At 45.4% G+C, this 19,652-nt stretch overlaps 1 protein-coding gene across 1 annotated transcript in view; it reads right to left on the bottom strand.

Annotated features, from left to right (window-relative positions):
- LOC144824332 (mucin-2-like) overlaps nucleotides 1-19,652 on the bottom strand; it is a 166,420-nt gene that overhangs the window by 71,822 nt on the left and 74,946 nt on the right. Inside the window, exons 4-5 of the mRNA XM_078683449.1 lie at nucleotides 6,804-6,894; nucleotides 4,350-4,456 (exon numbers count right to left, since the gene is read on the bottom strand). Coding sequence (XP_078539575.1) covers nucleotides 4,350-4,456; nucleotides 6,804-6,894 — 198 coding nt within the window. The remainder of the gene's footprint in view (nucleotides 1-4,349; nucleotides 4,457-6,803; nucleotides 6,895-19,652) is intronic.

The raw sequence follows: 19,652 nt of genomic DNA, 5'->3' as shown, positions 1-19,652 counted from the left end.
TAAAAAACGGCCGCAATGCATGAATATCGCTGAAAAGTCCGCGATATTCATGCATTACCGAGCTAATGCTCTTAGCCATGTTATCCACCTCCCATTGGATAACATGGCTAAGAACTGCTCAGGGCAGGTGTTAGTTTTTGGAGATATTCGCGCTTAGCGCGAATATCTCCAAAAGTTGGTAATAGGAGATAGCGATGTTAGCGACTGTTTCCAGTCGCTAACATCTTGGCACGCCCACTTTGCATGTCGTTAGTGATAAATATCACTGACATGCAAAGTGGGGCACAAGATGGTCGCTATCTCCTACTAGCTGTCGCTAACTGGTGTTAGCGACAGCTAGGTAATAGGGAGATAATTTTATCTCCGCTTTCTTGGCTTTTAAAGCCAAAAAAGCGGAGATAAACCCCCTTGATAATATGCCCCCTTGTCTCTAACCAAGCAATAGCGATAATTATCGCTATTGCTTGGTAATATGCCCCCTGGTTGCAAGAGTTCTGGTCCCGTCGCATGCAATTGAATGCATGGAAAACAAGGGTAGCATCTCAAATTACAGCATTACGGACCGTGGCTACCAAATTGTAAAGCCCCTCCTGTCAACCCCTGGTAACAGTAAAAAAAGCTAAATTGGAAATCCTCCCAGGGAAATTATCATATTTTTTTTTTAACAAAGAACAAAGCCCAGAGCAAAGTTTTCCGTCTTGTGTTTTTTCTTGCTGCAAAGCACCTCACCAGTGCAGATTAGACTGGAAGTTGGCCTCTAAGAACAGGAAGTTTAACATTAGAAAGCTTTTCTCAAAAACACTTCCTTACTTAAGAAGGCGAAAACATTAAGATGACTACTATGGCAAGAAATCCCTTTAAATACATCCCAGAATAGAAACAGCAGGTCGGCAAGAAAATGAGCCTGAATAAAATATCTGAAAGCGGGAACACCGGTCTAGAATTCAAATTTGCCCAATCAACTGTTTAAGCGAGTCCAGAACAGATAATCTACACCAATTTCCTGGTGTGAAGATTAAACAAAATGTAGACTGCTCAAACGTGTATGGGTGACTATTAATACCTACAGGGCTCTAATTGCACAATCTTATGTGAATACCACCTCGAGGAATCACTTGAAAATCAAAACCTTCCAAGCTAGATTTAGAATTCTGCCATTAATTGACGATCTACCAAAATGGCACCCACCAAGGGAGAACAAGGCCTACAGGTTAAGCCACAACGCATAAGAAAATATTGCTTGCTCCTAATAGGTGTATGCCCAATCTTAATGCCATGGTGCACAATGCTCCTCCGAAACCTTTTTATCTGAACTGACATTGGAAACTATAGACAAGCTTTTAAAGCAAATCAACTCTGAGTTTGATTCAAATTAATCATCAGGGGCTCAATAAAAATTTCTTCTCAAAAGGTGGAATGCTCTTGCTCTGAAAAGGTCCAATAACGTTGCCCTTTTAATTCATGTTGTGCTCTAAAGAGCGGAGTAAGTAAACAAGACTCCGGAAGGAACAGTTTGCGCATTTGCACAAAGCTGTTAATCGCTGTGAATAGACCTAATGACAGAAACGTTTCGATTAGTAATTTTCCCTTTCGCATTATTAGTATAATCCCGTTAATGCAATCCACGGAAGAAAAGTCTTCAAACCAAAATGTTTATGTTTTACCAACAAGGAATGCTGAAACCTACTTTAATTGGGAATATTGCTCTACTTTTAAATGCACTTTAATTCTACCTGCACATAAAAAACCTTGTAGACTATATCGATTCTTCTCTTTAATCTCTGTCTTTTTAATGTATACGATGGTTATACAATGTTATACAAAGAGGTAATGTCCGAAGCGAATAATAAGGTTTTACTAGCTCGAAATGCTGAATCTGCCTCTAACTGGGATAATTATTCTGTTTTGAAATGTACTTTAGCTAAAGTAGTCTTGCAGATGATACCGCTTCTTCTTTTTGATCTTTCCTTCATCGGGACATATCAGCAAGACTATTATCGCCGCTTTAACGGCCGTTTTCGGCCGGAAAGCGGCGATAATTGTGTCACCCTATTAGCAAGGTCACACTATGGAGTGAATCCTTGCCTCAGTGCCCTTTCCTTAACGCCCAGCTTTGCATCTCTAATGAGATGCACAGTGGGCGCTCCTCCAAAGAATAACGGGAGAAATGTCGCTAAGCGACATTTATCCTATTATCAAGCCTCACGCTAACCTGCAGAGCGATAAGAAAAGTAGCGCTAACCTCAGTTATCGCTACTTTCCTTACTCCTGCTTTTCATCTGACTCAGCCATGATATCCTATGGAAGGTGGATATCATGGCTAAGTCTGCTCTTCCCTAACAGCAAGCATTTGCCAAACGTTGTGCGATTATCGTTGGATATCCAGCGATAATCGCACATTTGGCAGCTTGCGCCTTGACTTTTATCGCTGTTGAGATGAGCGTTGCTGATAGCACGCTATCTCAGCGATAAAAATCAGCATTAGCCCGCGATAATTATCCTCCTGCTACGCGCGCTGAGAGATAATTATCTTGCTGATATGCCCCATAATTTTTGTCACGGTTATACAAATGCCCTAACATTTGCTGAACCGCCATCTCTTTTTGCTTTGACCTCAGTTTGCAATGGTTTTCATTAACTGGCAACAGGCAAATAAAGATTTGATTTCAAATGTTGTTCTGTGGGAGGGGCCCTGACCTCAGTCCTTTGGTAGGTTTATGGCCGCTTCCAGGATCTCTGGGGCATATTAGCAAGAACCTCGTTAAAATTGTCGCCGTTTTAGCGGCAGGAAACTGCCGCTACAACGGCGATAATGGGCTTGTTAATATGCGTTATAGAATTCCAATAGAAGTCCAGGTTAGATGTCCTACACATCTAACCTGGGCTTCTATTGGAATTCTATAACGTATATTAGCAAGCCCAATTTTCGTCGTTTTAGCGGCAGTTTCCTGCCGCTAAAACGGCGATAATTTTAACGAGGTTCTTGCTAATATGCCCCTAAATTACCCTGGTGGTTTTGTGAGCTTTATAAAAGACATACAGAGTACATGTAAAATCCTCATAAATTAAGCGTAATTAGAAGAAAAATGAGTATAGTAGTTGGCCCTGATCACATACTCTCATCATTTTTTACGCTGATTAACTCATTTTTCATCACAGCTCAGTACACCTCCCACCTTGCCATTTTGATTTAAAGACCAGACTTGTTGTCACTGAATGTTCAAGGAGAAATATCATATTTCATACAATAAATGGGAACGAGAAAAGTTTAAAAAATAGATGGATAGTGGGTAGTAAATGCACTAAAAACACAGAGTTAAGGACTGGGATACAGAAGCAGAATGCAATGCAATTAACAATATTTCCGCTCTGAATACAACTAAAGTGGCTTCAATTAAAGTGGTAATTTGGTGTTGGGTAGAATCTCCCTTTTGTCCTTGATATTTGATAACAAGTCGGAGGCCAATTGCGTCCCAAATCGTTTTTGATTGAGTCATTTATGGAAGGTAAAAAAATGCCACAGATCGCAGGGGAAATGAGTGTAAAACGCTGTTTTAGGCTCTATATCATTTCTCAATTTGTATGTGATTTCCAATTCGGAGACCTTGGTTACCACAGAGGTGGTCAGCCCGTTTTGTAGCTGAAATAGGATCACAAGTTGGACCTGTTGCCCCACATTTTGAGGCAGGTAAAAACTGCTGAAAATGGTAGGGGAGATGACCACAAGATGTTAGTGCGCAAACACTAAACAGGTGAATTCAAGGGCAATTTGCATGTAATTTTATATTCTGAGACGTCAAACTTTGAAACATATCGGTGCAAATTCTGTACCTGCTAAATAGTGCACTGCCCTCTATGTTAATGGCAATTGGTGGGTGTACAATTTATTCCTACATTTTGTAGCACTGTTGTGATCGCGCCTAAATTATTCTGCCTATACCCTACGAGAGAGGTTGTGCAGCAAGCATTATGCTTTTGTAAAGTAAAGTAAAGTAAAGTAAAGTAAAGTCCACATTTGTAAAGCGCACAATCACCCGTAAGGGTCTCTAGGCGCTGGGGTGCCGTCGGGGAGATTAAGCGAGCTATTGCCCAGAGTCACATGGTGCTGGGCTAGCCTGCCGCCGGAGCCGGGGATCGAACCGTGGTCCCCAGATTCCAGCGTCAGTCGCCCTGGCCGCGGCGCCACACCTCTCCCATTAATTAATCGTGTCATCTTTCGCTGTATACAAGCGCATTCTCTGAAACTAAAACGATGAATTTCTCAAAAATATAACAATCTGAATAATAATCAAACGCTGCGAAATACGATCACTAATAAACGCTATGTTACAATTATCACAGGATCTTACAATAATGTAGCAACTGGTATCAGGAGAATATGATACGTCTTCACAGGTTTCTGGTTGCGACTCCAGCTTCTGCAGGTTTCCAAACTCTACTGCACTCCGTGTAATGCCTGTGGAAACAAATGTATAGAACCCACTTAGGGTAAAACTGGAAAACCGGTTTAACAGATTAATAAAAGGCTAGCCGCTTGATACCTTTCCGATCGACATTATCATTCATATTAATCACCTATTGAAGTCTACCAGAGTGTCCCAGCAGCTTGCGCTGGTTGACATCTGTATCTGCCGAGAGGCTCAGCAAAGCGAAAGACGGCAGAATAGAGCGAGTCAGTCACCTTGCCATTAAGCACGGCCCTCCGCCATCTTATGTCTTGCGATGCCAATGAGAGACTCTTTAGAAGAATATGAGGCTTTCCTTATGATTTTCAGGAACCACGACGTTGCAACTTTATGTTGGTTCATCCAGAGAGAGTCCAAACACAGACCTCATCCATTTATTTATTAAGTTGCGTACAAACTTTAACTGGGTTGTCTGAATGTCGCCCCCTACTTCTTTTCTGTCGCAGTATTTGCTTAATTCTGAAGTGCAATAAATATCCCCAAAGCTGGTTGCTAAGTTAGAATGTTGAACTGGTCTAGAAAAATGTACAAAACTGACACGATGTGCATGATGTCTTGCCAATTTTAATTTTATAAAGGGTTTGGGCCCTTATTTGTGGGGTTTTGGTGCTGATCTGCCCTACGTCAAAATGAAAGGGCAGGAATGTACTGTGTTTATCCGCTGGATTAGTTTTCGCAGTCTAGCGCCAACTCAGGCACCCTTGCACCATGGTGCAAGGGTTCCTGTTTTGTTGGCAGGATTGTTTTTGTACAGGAAAGAGCCCCTTCCTGTACAAAAACAATCCATGGAGACCTTTTCTTCCTTCTATGTGACTGCATATTGCTCACACATAGAAAGAAGAACAAACCTGGAGAAATGAAGATATTTCTCATTGCTACGCCTGCCCTGGGGTGTGGTAACATTTTGACACATTCCCAGGCAACCTAGGAATGGGTCAAAATCCATGGGAGCAGTAAGGGAACACCCACCACAAAGTCCATGCAACGCCTCCCGGGAACAGAGTAAGGGGACTCAGAGATTTTATGAGGCCACTCAAAACCACACACTATGACTTTGCTTGGCTTCATAAATCGGACTCAGAGACTTGCCTCACACACGTACCACTTTGCGTGGTGCAAATGCGAAGCAATGCTCTCATAAATATTCCCCTTCGTTTACAGCAGAATCTTCTCATTTGAAAATAGTATCCTGCTTTTGATTTCTTGGTCAGTGCTTCATTGGTGCAGTATTGAGACTTGTGTGGAACCACTTTAACCCCTCCCCTGCTGGTAACGGAACCACTCCGTCATCAGCTGCGGTCGCACTGTGCTGATGACGGAGCAGTTCCGTCACGGCCCGCTCGGAGCTCCTGCGCGGCGCGGATTCCGCGCCTGCTCTGAGCGTTCCAATGAGCGGGCGGGGCCGTGACGGAACCACTCCGTCATGAGCACAGCGCAACCGCGGCTGGTGACGGAGCGGTTCCGTCACCAGCATGCAGCCGCCGCACGGCCGCCCCGCCCCCTTAGCACTGCGGCGGAATAGCCGCCGAAGTGAAGGGCTTAAGTAGCTTCCTACTCAGGCTGGCTGCAAAAAGGACAGGGGTGTTTACTCTGAGTTCAGTGTGGCACTTTATTTACAAACTGTAGGGTTTATTTATGAGAGCCTTGCTTCATGTTTGTACCACTCAAAGTGGTACATGCGTTATGCAAGGCTCTGAGTCAGGTTTGTGAAGCCACACAAAGCCACATAGTGTAGCTTTTAGTGGCCTCATAAATCTTAAGTAAGGCAACGCAACACAAATTGCTGTGTTGCCTTACTCTGCACAAGGGAGGTGTTCCATGTGCATTGCGGTGGTTGCTCCCACGCAACTCCAATAGGTTTTGATGCATTCGTAGATTTACAAGGATTTTGGAACCTGGGAATGCATCAACATCTTATGCCTGCATAGGGCAGGCATGATGAGGTGAAATATCTTTATTTCTCCTAGTTCTTTCCTCTGTCTATGTGTGCTGCATTCTTCATCACACATAGAAGGACGAAAATGCGTCCATGGATTATTTTCGTGCAGGAAGATGGCCCCTCCTGCATAAAAACAATCCTGCCTACAACACAGGCACCCTTGCACCACGGTGCCTGCGTTGGCGCTAGGCTATCGAAAAAGTGCCAGCACAGGAGGAAAGGACAGGAATGAACTGAATTGGATGCCTTTTTATGTAGGGCAGCGAAGCAGGCAGACTTGCTGCGCTGCCCTACACCAAAACCCCACAAATGAGGCCCTCTGTCTTCATACATTTCGTTTTGACAGACAGTGTATTCTGAAGGAAATGTAACGTATAATGGCGCTGTGTCATCTGTACCATTTGAAATGAATTCATTGTATTCGGTCATTCCATTAAAGTCTCCGCAGAGCCCGCAGGTCCTATTGGCAAATGATTCAGGTAGATGCAGCTGGAAAAAGACAACAGAAAAATTAACTCAATAATATAGAGCAGTCAATTTGGCAGTATCAATACAATAGAGACAGCGTATAACAAGGAATCAACTTTTTGTTTTCTTGAGGCAGACACAACGGCTGAAAGACCGTAGATATTGTAAACTCTTAAAACACATTCCACACAGTGAGAACCAGTGGTTATTAATTCACCATGAAGGGAAACTAGTTGTCTCACGGTTGATCCCTGTCTTTAATGTCATTAACAGTACTAGTTCTTTGGAATGGTATGCTTCAAAGTGTGTTACCAGCTGTTGCAATGTATTCAGTAATTCTATAAAATAGTTTTTGGGGTGATTAATAGTGGCACGACAAACATATCTGTGTCTGGTAATCAGTAGTGATTAGAAAGTGTCTTGTTTGTGGGAGTGTTGGTCAAAACATAGTATTCAACATAACAGTACTCTCTTTAATCCAGCTCTATATCCTGATTGCTAAAGCACATGTTGCCCATTGTAGTGCACCACCTGTCATCAGAACCTATGCCCAAGAAGTGACTGCCTTAAGGGAAATGGATGGTGATTGTTTAAACAGTGGCGTTCTCTGGGAAGGGGAGCAGTAGGATTTGTTCAGAGTCCCCATACTAATAGCCCTAGCACTATTTAATTAATCGTTTTGGGACTGCACAAATAAAATGCTTGTGAAAATATTTTAGGTTTTAATTCCATTTCCTTTAAACCTGCTTTATTACGTAGATCAGACTTGACCCACATAAGCGATGCTAGCAGTTTAGTACTGGAAGGCGCACTAATAGTATGGTGCACTGGAAGTGTGCCTTCTAAGGGCCTGTTTGCACCTGCGCCTGTTTATAATTTGGCCCGGGTGCTGAGGCAAAAGAATCTCCTCTTTTACTTGGGGCAACCCCCTAAGAAAATGAGGGAACACCCTCTCAAGACAGTGCTGGTGCTACATGTGCATCTAAGGTATCCGTGCTACAGAAGGGAACACACAATCACCTGCGGCCCCTTCTGTAATACATTTTGTCCCCAGAGCATAGAAAGCAGGGGCACACGCCCGTTGAGCCCCTAGAGCACAAAATATAAGATGTGTCCTAGTGTTTTAACATTCTATATTTATGACAAATGAAAGGCTAAGCTGAATTCAGTGTTGCTCAATATGAGTTGTAGAATTGAAATAATTTCCTATGGTTTTGACAGCAACAAATTAATGGAATGGGATGTTTAATTTTGTCATGGAAATTACAGTTAGTGCTCCAAAAATCCAAAATGAGGGCACACTTCTATAAATTCTCAAACACCCTCATTGTTCATATGAGAAAAACTATTTCTGGCATACTGAGTAAAAATGTGCTTCATACAACAGCAGCAGTTTGTTGGTTGATTTCACAGTGTTCAAAGGCAAGCTCGTCTGTGCCCATCCACACCTCAATCGTGGCCAGCTCCAGGAACCCTGGTCTGATCCTCGTCCAGTACTCTGAAGCACTCCTTAGATCGCTTCTTGAGTTAACAACATCTGACTCACCCAGCTTGTTGTAGAACCAACAAACACACCACAGGACACACACTGGACCCCATCATCACCCTCAAGCGACAACATCAAATGTAACTCCACCACATAGCTCATATGGACCAGGTATGCCATCATCCACTTCAAAGTCAACACAACTCAAGTCAACACCCCTACCAGGTTCTGCACTCCAAGCTGCAGCTGGAGCAATATCACAGAATCAGACTGGCTCAGTGCCCTCTCACTGATCAGCCTTGCCCCATAGGCAACCTGGACAAGGACACCAACAACTTTAACAATTGGATCAAGCACTGCAAAGACTCCCTCGTACCCATCAAACCCAACAAGCATAGTAGATCAAACAAGCATGTCAGCCGGTACACAGAAGACCTCTGAGACACCAAACAACACTGTAAACAGCTAAAAAAGGAAATGGAGAACTAACCACAACACCACCTACAGAACTACCTACAAGACTGCACTCAGACACTATTACCAGCAAATTGTAAACTTTAACCGCATCGTTGCGGCGGCTTTTCCCGCTGTGCGCTGCAATTTTAAAATTACCGCGTTACATGACGAGCTCAGCTCGTCATGAGCGCACGGCAGGTTACGCTCATGACGAGCTGAGCTCGTCATCAGCCTGGAAGGGGTTAAGAAAAAGCATAAGTGGACCGCATTGAATGAAACTCTAAAAACTACAAGGAGATCTTCTCGATCGTCAAGTATTTCACCTTGCACTCAGCTACAGTCAACACATTACTGCCTCCCAACAACCCTGTGACAACCTATCCAAATTATTCTGCAGCAAAATCACAAACATCAACAGCTGCTATGCACACCAACCCAACCCCAGAGAACTAATTGCTAACCTACCCACCATCAACCAAAACGGCCAACTGACCGAATAGACAACCCTCACAAGAAATTACATAGCAGCAATTATGTGGTCCATCCACTCAGGAGCACCAAGGGACCCATGCCCCCACCACGTCTACAACCTGGGAACATCACCAATCAGCACCACCCTGACCCACATCATCAACAACTCCATCACGTCAGCCACTTTCCTGGATGAATGAAAACTTGCAGAAATAAACTCCCTCCTCAAGAAGAATACAGCCAACCCAAATCAACTGATCAACTTCTGAGCTACCTCCCCGCTCCTCTATCCATTTAAAGTCATTGAGAAGGCAAATAACAAATAACTCACAACCCACTTCAAACTTCACTATCTTCTAGACAACCCACAATCAGGATTCAGAAACAACAAAAGAGCGGAAAGAGCACTCATCACAGCCACCAACAGCATTCAAAACATCTAGGACTGAGGAGAAAAGTGTCCCAAATCCTGCTTGACCTCTCCGTGGTCTTCAACACTGTTTCTCACAACACCCTCATAGGAAGACTTAACAAGACTACCATACAAGAATCCGCTCTCAATCAGATCTGTTCCTATTTCATTGGAAGAACCCGAAAGGCCATGCTTCCACCCTTCACATCAATGACTAAGAAACTGATCTGCGGTATCCCACTTGGGTCATCTCTCAGATCCACTCTTTTCAATGTATACATGACACCAGTTGCCAGCATCATCCGATCACAAGACATCTTCATCTCCTATGCCAATGACACCCAACTTATCCACTCCCTGATGGACAAGACAAACACCATCAGAACCAACTTTACCAACTGCATGGCCATGGTAGCAGTCTGGATGATAACCAACTTCCTGTAGCTCAACTCTGGCAAGATGAAAGTACTGGTCTACAGCAACAAGACCTCCCTTAGGGATTCCACCCCCACAGACCGCACAAGAAATCTACGGATCATCCTAGATGGCAAGCTCAACATGATAGTTCAAAACTAGGCAGTGTGCACCTTCTGCTTCATGCTGTGAAAGATCTTCAAATAGGTGCCTCAGAACACCAGACAGACCTTCACACAAGGACTCATCACTAGCAGGCTGGAGTACAGCAACACTCTCTACGCTGGAATCTCCAAACAACTCCTATACAGACGCCAGACCATCTCGAACGCAGCTGCATGACTCATACTCGACCTCCCACACTGCACCCACATCACACCACTTCTCAGTGGCTCCCCACTCAGAAGCGTATCTCAATTCAAACTTCTCGCACACACATACGAAGCCCTATTCAACACAGAACCAGAAAACCTGAACAGCTGCATAGACTTTCACCAACCCACTAGACACGTACGCTCTGCCTCACTCTCACTTACACACATGCCCTGCATATGAAAAGCAAAACTGGAGGTAGCTCATTCTCCTACATTGTACCTACGACAAAAAACAACCTCCCTCAACACACCAGAGCTTCCACCTCACTTATTGAGTTTCACAAGAAGCTGGCGAACTTGCTCTTCATATAAGCACCTTGAGTCTGCACATCTACACACCTTGCCCAAGTGTCTTGATACTGGCTTGGGTGATTAGTGAGCGATACAAATCAGCACACATATTGTTACTGTGACTTCATCATACACTCTCAGTGAACAACTGGAGTACTAATATGAGAAATGTAGGTGTTGGTTGACTGGGGTATGAACCCTCATCAAGCAACAGCCACAGGCTCTGGCAGGATAAACACAAAAAGTCAATAAATTAAATCAGTGCTTAACCCTGGGTGTCTTGGCACAAAAAGAAGTCAGGCAATGTCAGGGCTGGCGCTAGGCATGGGCAGTTGGGCAGCTGCCCAGGGCCCCACGACCTTCTAACTGCCACGGGGCCCCCCACGAGCCCATCATCCTTTTAAAAATACGCCATTGTACAAATTCCAGATGGACAGCCCTCTCCCTTGGCATTTGCAGCCATCGTACAGCGTGCAAGGCCCAAGGCGGGGCCCCCTCATCTGTGCCCTGCTGTCATGGGCTGAAAGGGTAATGTGACTCCTGTATCCCTTTCAGCTGCCGCAGACAGGGCAGGGCTGGGTTTCTGGCTGTCCTTTGCCAGCGCCTCTTTCTCTTTACTTAATCGCCGCATCTACATGATAACAGCGGCTAGGCAGATGCTTGAACTGGCATTATGAAATGAAATGAAATGAAAATAAATTTATAACGCGCAGAACTTAGCCCAATGGGCATCAAGGCGCCTAACATAATATATTGCATAACCATACCTAGATTAATAATAGGCTTTCTCAAAATACCAGGTCTTGAGAGCTCTCTTAAAGAGGGGCAGGGATGAAAGGGCCTTGAGCTCGCAGGGGAGAGCATTCCATAGTCGAGGGGCCACTGATGCAAAGGCTCTACCTCCCCATCTTGTCTTTTTTGTGCGGGGGATAACCAGAAGATTCAGTTGAGATGATCTGAGCTCGCATTAGGTGTGAAGTGAGCCCTGCCCCTGCATCAATGTAAAGCAGAGCATCCTGCAGGGCTCACAAAAACAAAAACAAGTGGCCTCATGTCATGATGGGCACCGCTCACTTTCAATGAAGGGAAAGGGAGAAGTGCAGAAAACGGAGAAAAAGGTTATTATTTTTCTTTTTTTTAACAGTTCAGTTTTATTGTATTTTTTTCTCCAAACAAGCATGTGCATTCAAAAGGAACATAATAACAGTTAAACATAAGTAGTAACTCCAGTTGAGTATAAGCGCTTGGTGATTTTTACTTTCATGTAATTGACATGAAACAAAGGAAGAATGAACAATTGGGTGTGTAAACGAATAGAGATAACATTCAGATGGGGGAGGGACAGAGGGGTGACCCCCACATCCATCCTTACCACCTGGGGTGGATTGAATTAACCCTCCAAGATACACCCAAGTTATATAACCCCTCAAGCCACCCACACACCTTGCCTTGTTTTATACATCTCAAAAGGTTGCACTACTCCCCAGCATCATGTTTGTTCACATCTGAAATCCCTAATTCTCATGTTCCTGGGTGCATCTGTACATCTGGTGTTCTCTTTTACTTTTAATAGAACTATAAAAGGAGAGGCACATCTAAAAGAAATAAGATAAATAAAAGAAGGGAAGAGGTGGGGGAGATGATAGACTACAGCAGAGAGGGGAGATCTGAACATGAGGGGCAAAACAGCTATAAAGAACAAGATACTTAAGGGAGATGGGAAAGGAGTGATGTGTGTGAATGGCGGAATCAACGGGAGAAGGGAAGAGTCTTGGTTAGGTACAAGGAATAGCATGCAAAAATGGAAGGTAAGATGCTTTGGGAGAGTGGGAGGATTGAAGGGGAGAGAATGATGTAAAGTAACACGAGCAGAGGTGTAACACCAAACGATGGGGTCCTGCTCTGCAGAATGTGATAATGGGGCCTTGAGACTCCCACATCACACAGATATTCATTTGGCCCCGGGCTGAATGGGAGCCCCTGATGGGTTGGGGGTCCACTGAAATGTTGTGGGCCCACCTGTGCTGCAGGGACCATGTACTGTGTCCTGGCACAAGAGGTGAAGGAAGGTAAGCAGCAGGTGAATAGTAGCGCATGTAGGGGGGAAGCGGAACCTACAGGGGCAGAAACAGAGAATGGAAGGTAGAGGTGAGAGAGAGATAAAACATTAAGAGTAGAGCATGGAGGGGAGAGGTGGGCATAAATGGGACAGAACCAGTGAACACAGTTGAGGCTGGAGAGAAAGATGAAAGGTGAAAAGGCATTGCTTGGATAGGAGAGGTAGATATAAGAGAAGCGAACCATCAGGAGAACTTAAGTATCATGGAGAGGGAATGGTGAGTGATGAATGTAAGAGGGTAGGACAACAAGTAGCAAGTAAGAGGCTGTGGGAGAGAGGCAGGGGAGAGGTATATTATAGAGAGGTAGAACCAGTGAGAGAAGGTTAGAGGCTGTGAATAGATGAAGGGTTCCGCAGGTAGAGGTGGGTGTAATAGAGGCAGAATTATTGAGAAAGGTAAGAGACCGTACCAGAGATAAAGTGAAGTGTAGAGTATGGAAGGGAGATGCGGATGTAAGAGAGGAAGAAACAGTGAGACAATGTAAGAGGCAGGGGGTGCAAAGAGGAGAGGTGGATATTAAGGGGACAGACCAGCAAAAAAGCATTAGGAGGGTGGAGGAAGAAATGAGAGGTGAAGGGCAGTACATGGATGGGGCAGGTAGATGTAAGAAAGACGGAACAATCAAGACACCTCACACTGAGAAGAGAGAGGGAATGGTGAGAAATGGGTGTAGAATGCCAGAATCAATGAGAAAAGTAGGAGGCGGGGGGAGAGATGAAGCATACAGCATGGAGGGAAAAGGTGGATATAAGAGGGACATAACGAGAAAGAGGAGCGACAAAGCTGGGGATAGCAGAGATATTGATTTAAGAGGGGCAAAATCCACAAAATATGACTTGAAGAAGCAATGAGCATAAAAGTAGAGCATGAATGGAAAAAGGGGATGTAAGAGGCGCAAAATCAGTGCGAAAAGATTAGTGTTCAGAATGATGAAAATGGAAAGAGGATGTAAATGGGCAGAACCAGTGAAAACTGTTATGAGGCTGGGGAGAGATGAGCAGTGAAGGTAGCATGTAAACCTTTGTGTTGATGCCCCTGCCTGGTAAAACCAAATGCCTAAACCATGAACTTCACTGGTGCAACTGGAGTACCGGGGAGTCACCTGAAGACCCACTGCATATCTATTAGGGCTAATATTTGTAGCCATCTTAGTGATACCCACATTAGAGAAGTAGCTTCTTGCAAAGCTGCTTTAACAGTGCCAGAAAATGAATGGTCAGTTGACATTTCCTATGACGTTACTTCCTGTGACATTACATCTTATGCAAATTAGAGGGGCCTCGCATGTTCCTATCCTGCCCGGGGCCCAACAAATCCTAGGACCGGCCCTGGGCAATGTGTAAGGAATTTAAGCAGTACATAAACTGTAACAAAGTGATTGTACAACAACAACAAAATCCTACACCTATATTTTAATAAATGATGCGACATCAACATGACAAAAATCCACTCAGTAGAACCAGATATATGAATTCTCAAGTAGGTCCCCGTACCAGTTTCCTGCTGCCTCTACCTCACTGAATTCCCTCACTTGGGGTCCCAACCTATTGTGTGGTGATTCTTTCTTCAATTTGACAGCTCTCTCCCCTTTTCTATTGTACCTTGTGTCTTTCTGCAGTTTGACTGTTCTCTCCCTGTTTTCTATTTGTGACTTACATTTTCTGCTGTTTGAATGTTCTCTCACTGTTTTCCCACTACTGTGCTTGGTTCTGTCTCTGCTTGCTCTCTCCCTGCTTCTTACCACTGTGCTTTGTACTTTCTGCCATCTGCTCTCTTCCCACGCCATTACTGTACCTTTCTACTGATTGTTCTCTCAATGCTCTTCATATCTGTTGCGTTGCCTATCTCTTGTGCACTATAGCTCAGCTGTTGATGTGACCTTTGTGAATTAATTTTCTGCTGGTTTACTATTTGTGACCTTGGTGTGTGTGTAATTTTCATATCCTTACCCAGCCCAGCACCTTACCTCCTCCCAGGACCTACTTAATGGAGGCAACAGCGTTGCAGCGCAGAGGACTCATGCTGCTGGCGTGCCAATGGAGCGGCAAAGGCAGGCCTGTCTATGCCCATCTGAGCCGGGATTGCACCCAGCAACAGGAACCCTGGATCATGCCGTCACCTGCAGCTACACATATGCCAAGTTCATGGCCTTAAACCCCAGATGCAGCAAGAACAACTGCTGCTGCACCTCTCCTCACTCAACAACAGGACCTTTCTCTCACCACCACTGTCTCTTCCCCTCCAATACCGGAGCACCCGCAAACACAACTGCCACTCCCATGCCGACCACAACTACACCTGGATAGCTTCACTGCTTCCTGCGAAATGCCTTATCACTCTGCAAACATGCCACTGAGATCTGGGACACCATCATCTCCATCTCCCCTGACATTGTCATCCTCATGAGACCTAGCTCAACTTTGCATCCGCACCCAACATCGCCACTGCCATGCCCAATGGCTAAAGATAATACACCAAGACTGTATCAACAAACATAGCTGGGGAGGCAGCATTATACACGAAAAAGCCATCCACTGCATCACAGACAACACCACCCCGATCATGAAACACCTCAACTTCCAACTCAAAACAGTCGGCAAGTCCACCATCAGAGGCATCCTGGCCTACAGACTTCCAGGCCCACGCCCTGGCGTCTGCGAAGCCAACCCTGAATTCATTGCACTGCAAGCCACCAACACCAAACACTGCATCATCCTCTGAGAAGTCAATTTTCCTCTCTACAACCCCAAGGAACCCAACTGTGCCAACCTCCTCCAAAGCATCAGCCTCACCCAACTACTCACCAAATACACACACAAGGCTGGACACACTCTCAACCATATGTGCACAGTCGGATAAGGATTCAAGTACAGTCATTTCACCAAGTTCATATGGTCAGACAACACAATCATCCACTTCACCATCACAACAGTCTCCAGCAGCAAGCCCAAGTTGCAATGCTCCTCACATCCCACAAGGATATCACAACCAACCTTAAACAGGCTGTCAAGAAGTTCACTGCCTGAATCACAGACTGTGCCGACATAGTCACCCCAATCAAGCCCAACAAACTCAAGAGATCCACCAAACATGCCAGCTGGTACACCCAGAGCTGAGTACCTTGAATTGGAACTGCAAACAACTAGAAAGAAAATGGAGCACCAGCAGGAACCCAAAAGACCGCACCACCTTCAACCACTACCACCGGCTCCTGAAAGAGACAAACAAGAACATCCTAGCCAACAGCATTGAAGGCAGGTCCAACCACAGCAAAGAATTATGCAGCATTGTCAAGGGAAAACATCATAACCCCTTCCCAAGAACCGTGCAACACCCTGGCAGATTTCTTCTAAGACAAGATGTTCACCATCTACAAACACTTCTTACCCCAACCCGCTGTCTCTGATATCCTTAGCATCCTTGCTCCCCCAGAATCAGCCCCGACCACTGGATTACTGCCTAGGATCAGCTCACCACACACAGCACTACAATCACCATGCATTCCCTCCACTAAGGAGCACCCACGGACCCTTGTCCCCACCACCTGTTCATCCATCACATTGGCCACCTTCCCAGAAGAATAGAAACATGCCAAAGTCAATCCCCTCCTCAAAAAACCTTCTGCCAACCCCAACGAGCTCAAGAACTACCAGCGCATCTCGCTGTTCCTCTTTCCTGCTTAAGTCCTCGAAAAGGAAACGAACCACCAACTGAGACAATCACTAGAAAAAAAACGATCTTCCGGACCCATCCCAAACGATATTCCACACCAACTGCCAGAAACCGGTCCCCGGAAGCTTGTTTCCTTTCCAGTAAAGAATTGGCTTGGTAGTTTGGTCTGCCCTGTTCCCATGATGCACTGGGCCAGGGACAGACTAATTTGCATGTAGCCAGGTTCTGAACTGGGATGGTGCAGTGAGCTAAAAAACGGTGATGGATCAAGCCCTGATCTTTTGACTGGGTAGGAGTGTTCTGCTTAATTCAGATGCTCTGTCCATCACCACCCCCTTTTCTGAATCGTTTTGGCCACTATAGGAGTGGAAGGGTATGCTCAGACATGAGTTCCTTGCTCACTGCACCATCAGGATTCAAGCAAGCCGGGCCGAAGACGGCTGTAATGCCAGAAACCGGTCCCCGGAAGCTTGTTTCCTTTCCAGTAAAGAATTGGCTTGGTAGTTTGGTCTGCCCTGTTCCCATGATGTACTGGGCCAGGGACAGACTAATTTGCATGTAGCCAGGTTCTGAACTGGGATGGTGCAGTGAGCTAAAAAACGGTGATGGATCAAGCCCTGATCTTTTGACTGGGTAGGCGTGTTCTGCTTAATTCAGATGCTCTGTCCATCACCACACCCTTTTCTGAATCGTTTTGGCCACTATAGGAGTGGAAGGGTATGCTCAGACATGAGTCCCTTGCTCACTGCACCATCAGGATTCAAGCAAGCCGGGCCGAAGACGGCTGTAATGCCAGAAACCGGTCCCCGGAAGCTTGTTTCCTTTCCAGTAAAGAATTGGCTTGGTAGTTTGGTCTGCCCTGTTCCCATGATGCACTGGGCCAGGGACAGACTAATTTGCATGTAGCCAGGTTCTGAACTGGGATGGTGCAGTGAGCTAAAAAACAGTGATGGATCAAGCCCTGATCTTTTGACTGGGTAGGAGTGTTCTGCTTAATTCAGATGCTCTGTCCATCACCACCCCCTTTTCTGAATCATCCATCACATTGGCCACCTTCCCAGAAGAATAGAAACATGCCGAAGTCAAGCCCCTCCTCAAAAAACCTTCTGCCAACCCCAACGAGCTCAAGAACTACCAGCCCATCTTGCTGTTCCTCTTTCCTGCTTAAGTCCTCGAAAAGGAAATGAACCACCAACTGAGACAATCACTAGAAAAAAAACGATCTTCCACATCAACTGCAGCACCAAAACCATTCTGATTGCAGAAACTGATAACATTAGAGCCCTCCTATACTGGAGAGAGAAGGCTGCCCTGATCCTCCTCGACCTCTCAGCAGCCTTCGCCACTGTGCCCCTCCACACCCTGATCAAGAGGCTTCACCAGATCAGAATCCAAAAGAACCCCATCAAACCTTTTCTCACCGCAAGAGATCAGAGAATGCGCCTACTATCATTCTCCTCAGAACCCAAAGACATCATCTGATGCGTCCCTCAAGGCTCATCCCTCAGCCTTTTTATGATGTTTAACACTTGCATGACGCCCCTGACCAACACCATCCCTACGCAGATGACACCCAGCTCATCTTCTAACTGTCAGAAGTCCCATCCAACATGTTGGTCAAAGTCTGCCTGTGCATGACTAGCATCATTAAATGGATGCAAAACAACAGCCTCAAACTCAACACAGACAAAACAGAAGTACTGATCTTCAGGAACAATACCTCTGTGTGGAATGGCTGCTGATGGCCAGCTGAACTAGGACCCTCACAGACTCCTACAGATCACGCATGGAACTTTGACATCATCCTGGACAGATAACTCACAATGAAAATCCAGATCAATGCAGTCTCCTATGCCTGCTTCCTCACCCTTCGCATGCTCCGAAAAACCTTAAAGTGACTCCCAATCAGCATTAGATGAATCATCACTCAAGCCCTCGTCACTAGCGGCTTGGACTATGGCAACGCACTCTATGCAGGCATCACTATTAACCTCCTAAAGAGACTGCAGACCATACAGACATGTGCAGCCAGACTCAGCCTCAATCTCCCCAAACAGACCCGTATCACCCCACACCTCAAGAAGCACGCCAAAGTCAAGCCACTCCTCTTCCGCAAGAGGCTCCTCTTCCACAAGAGATGGTAATTCAAGATATTGAACAATGCCTGCAAAGCCCTGAACAATCAAGGACCAGCATGCATCAACCACCGCCTAAGCTTCCTCCAACCCTCCAGACACCTGCACCTAGTCTCCCTCTCCCTCGCACACATCCCCCGCATCTGCCAAAGTAACAGTGGAGGAAGCTCCTTTTACTACCTTGCCTCAAAGATCTGAAACAGCCTCCCCTTCCAACCTCACCGTCTTATCAGGAATTCAGAAGGGGATTCAAGGCTTGGTTGTTCAACTAATTCCACCTGAGCACATTTCCTTCAGCACCTGGATGCCCTAGCGGGTGAATAGCAGTGCTCTACAAATCCTGTATGATTATTTAGCGTGTTCAGTGAAAACGAGCACATAAAAGATCAAAGGGACAACCATGGATATCTGATCGTGCAAGACCGGGTCAAAGTCGGAAAATATGACCAACCGCGATGCAGCAGAGGTCGGATGCAAAAAGTGGTTTGGACCCGGTTGGCGCTTACCTTCAGAATTTCCAGGAACATTTTTCTGAGAAGACAAAGTTCAGCACAGCAAAGCTTCATGCTGTGTCTGAGGATGAAGCATTATTGTCGGGAAGCCTTTAGATGAAGCTGTGGTAATGCTTCCACATTTGGTCTTAGTCACCTATTTGGAAGTTGAACATCTCCAGCTGGATAAGGTGGGAGGCTGTAGCTGAAGGCAATTTCAGGAGGTTGGATACCCTTTTGTTGAAGGAACAATGAACAGGATTTGCTGCTGCGTAGAGAAATGTAGCAGTAGCAAAGTCAGTCTGGGCAGCAATTCACCTAGTGAGGATCAACAAGCAGGTTGGTCCCGGCCTTCCCTTGCTTCTCAGAACAGTTTTTAGAAAAAGCAATGGCCAACATTTTGAATGTTGACTATATGGGTACCTTTAGCATCACATCGAAGGGTCCAGGACAGGTG

Source organism: Lissotriton helveticus, chromosome 3_1 (assembly GCF_964261635.1).
Source record: "Lissotriton helveticus chromosome 3_1, aLisHel1.1, whole genome shotgun sequence".
Classification (NCBI taxonomy): domain Eukaryota; kingdom Metazoa; phylum Chordata; class Amphibia; order Caudata; family Salamandridae; genus Lissotriton; species Lissotriton helveticus.
Note: the sequence above shows the minus strand (reverse complement) of the source record. Positions and strands in the feature narration are given on the sequence as shown.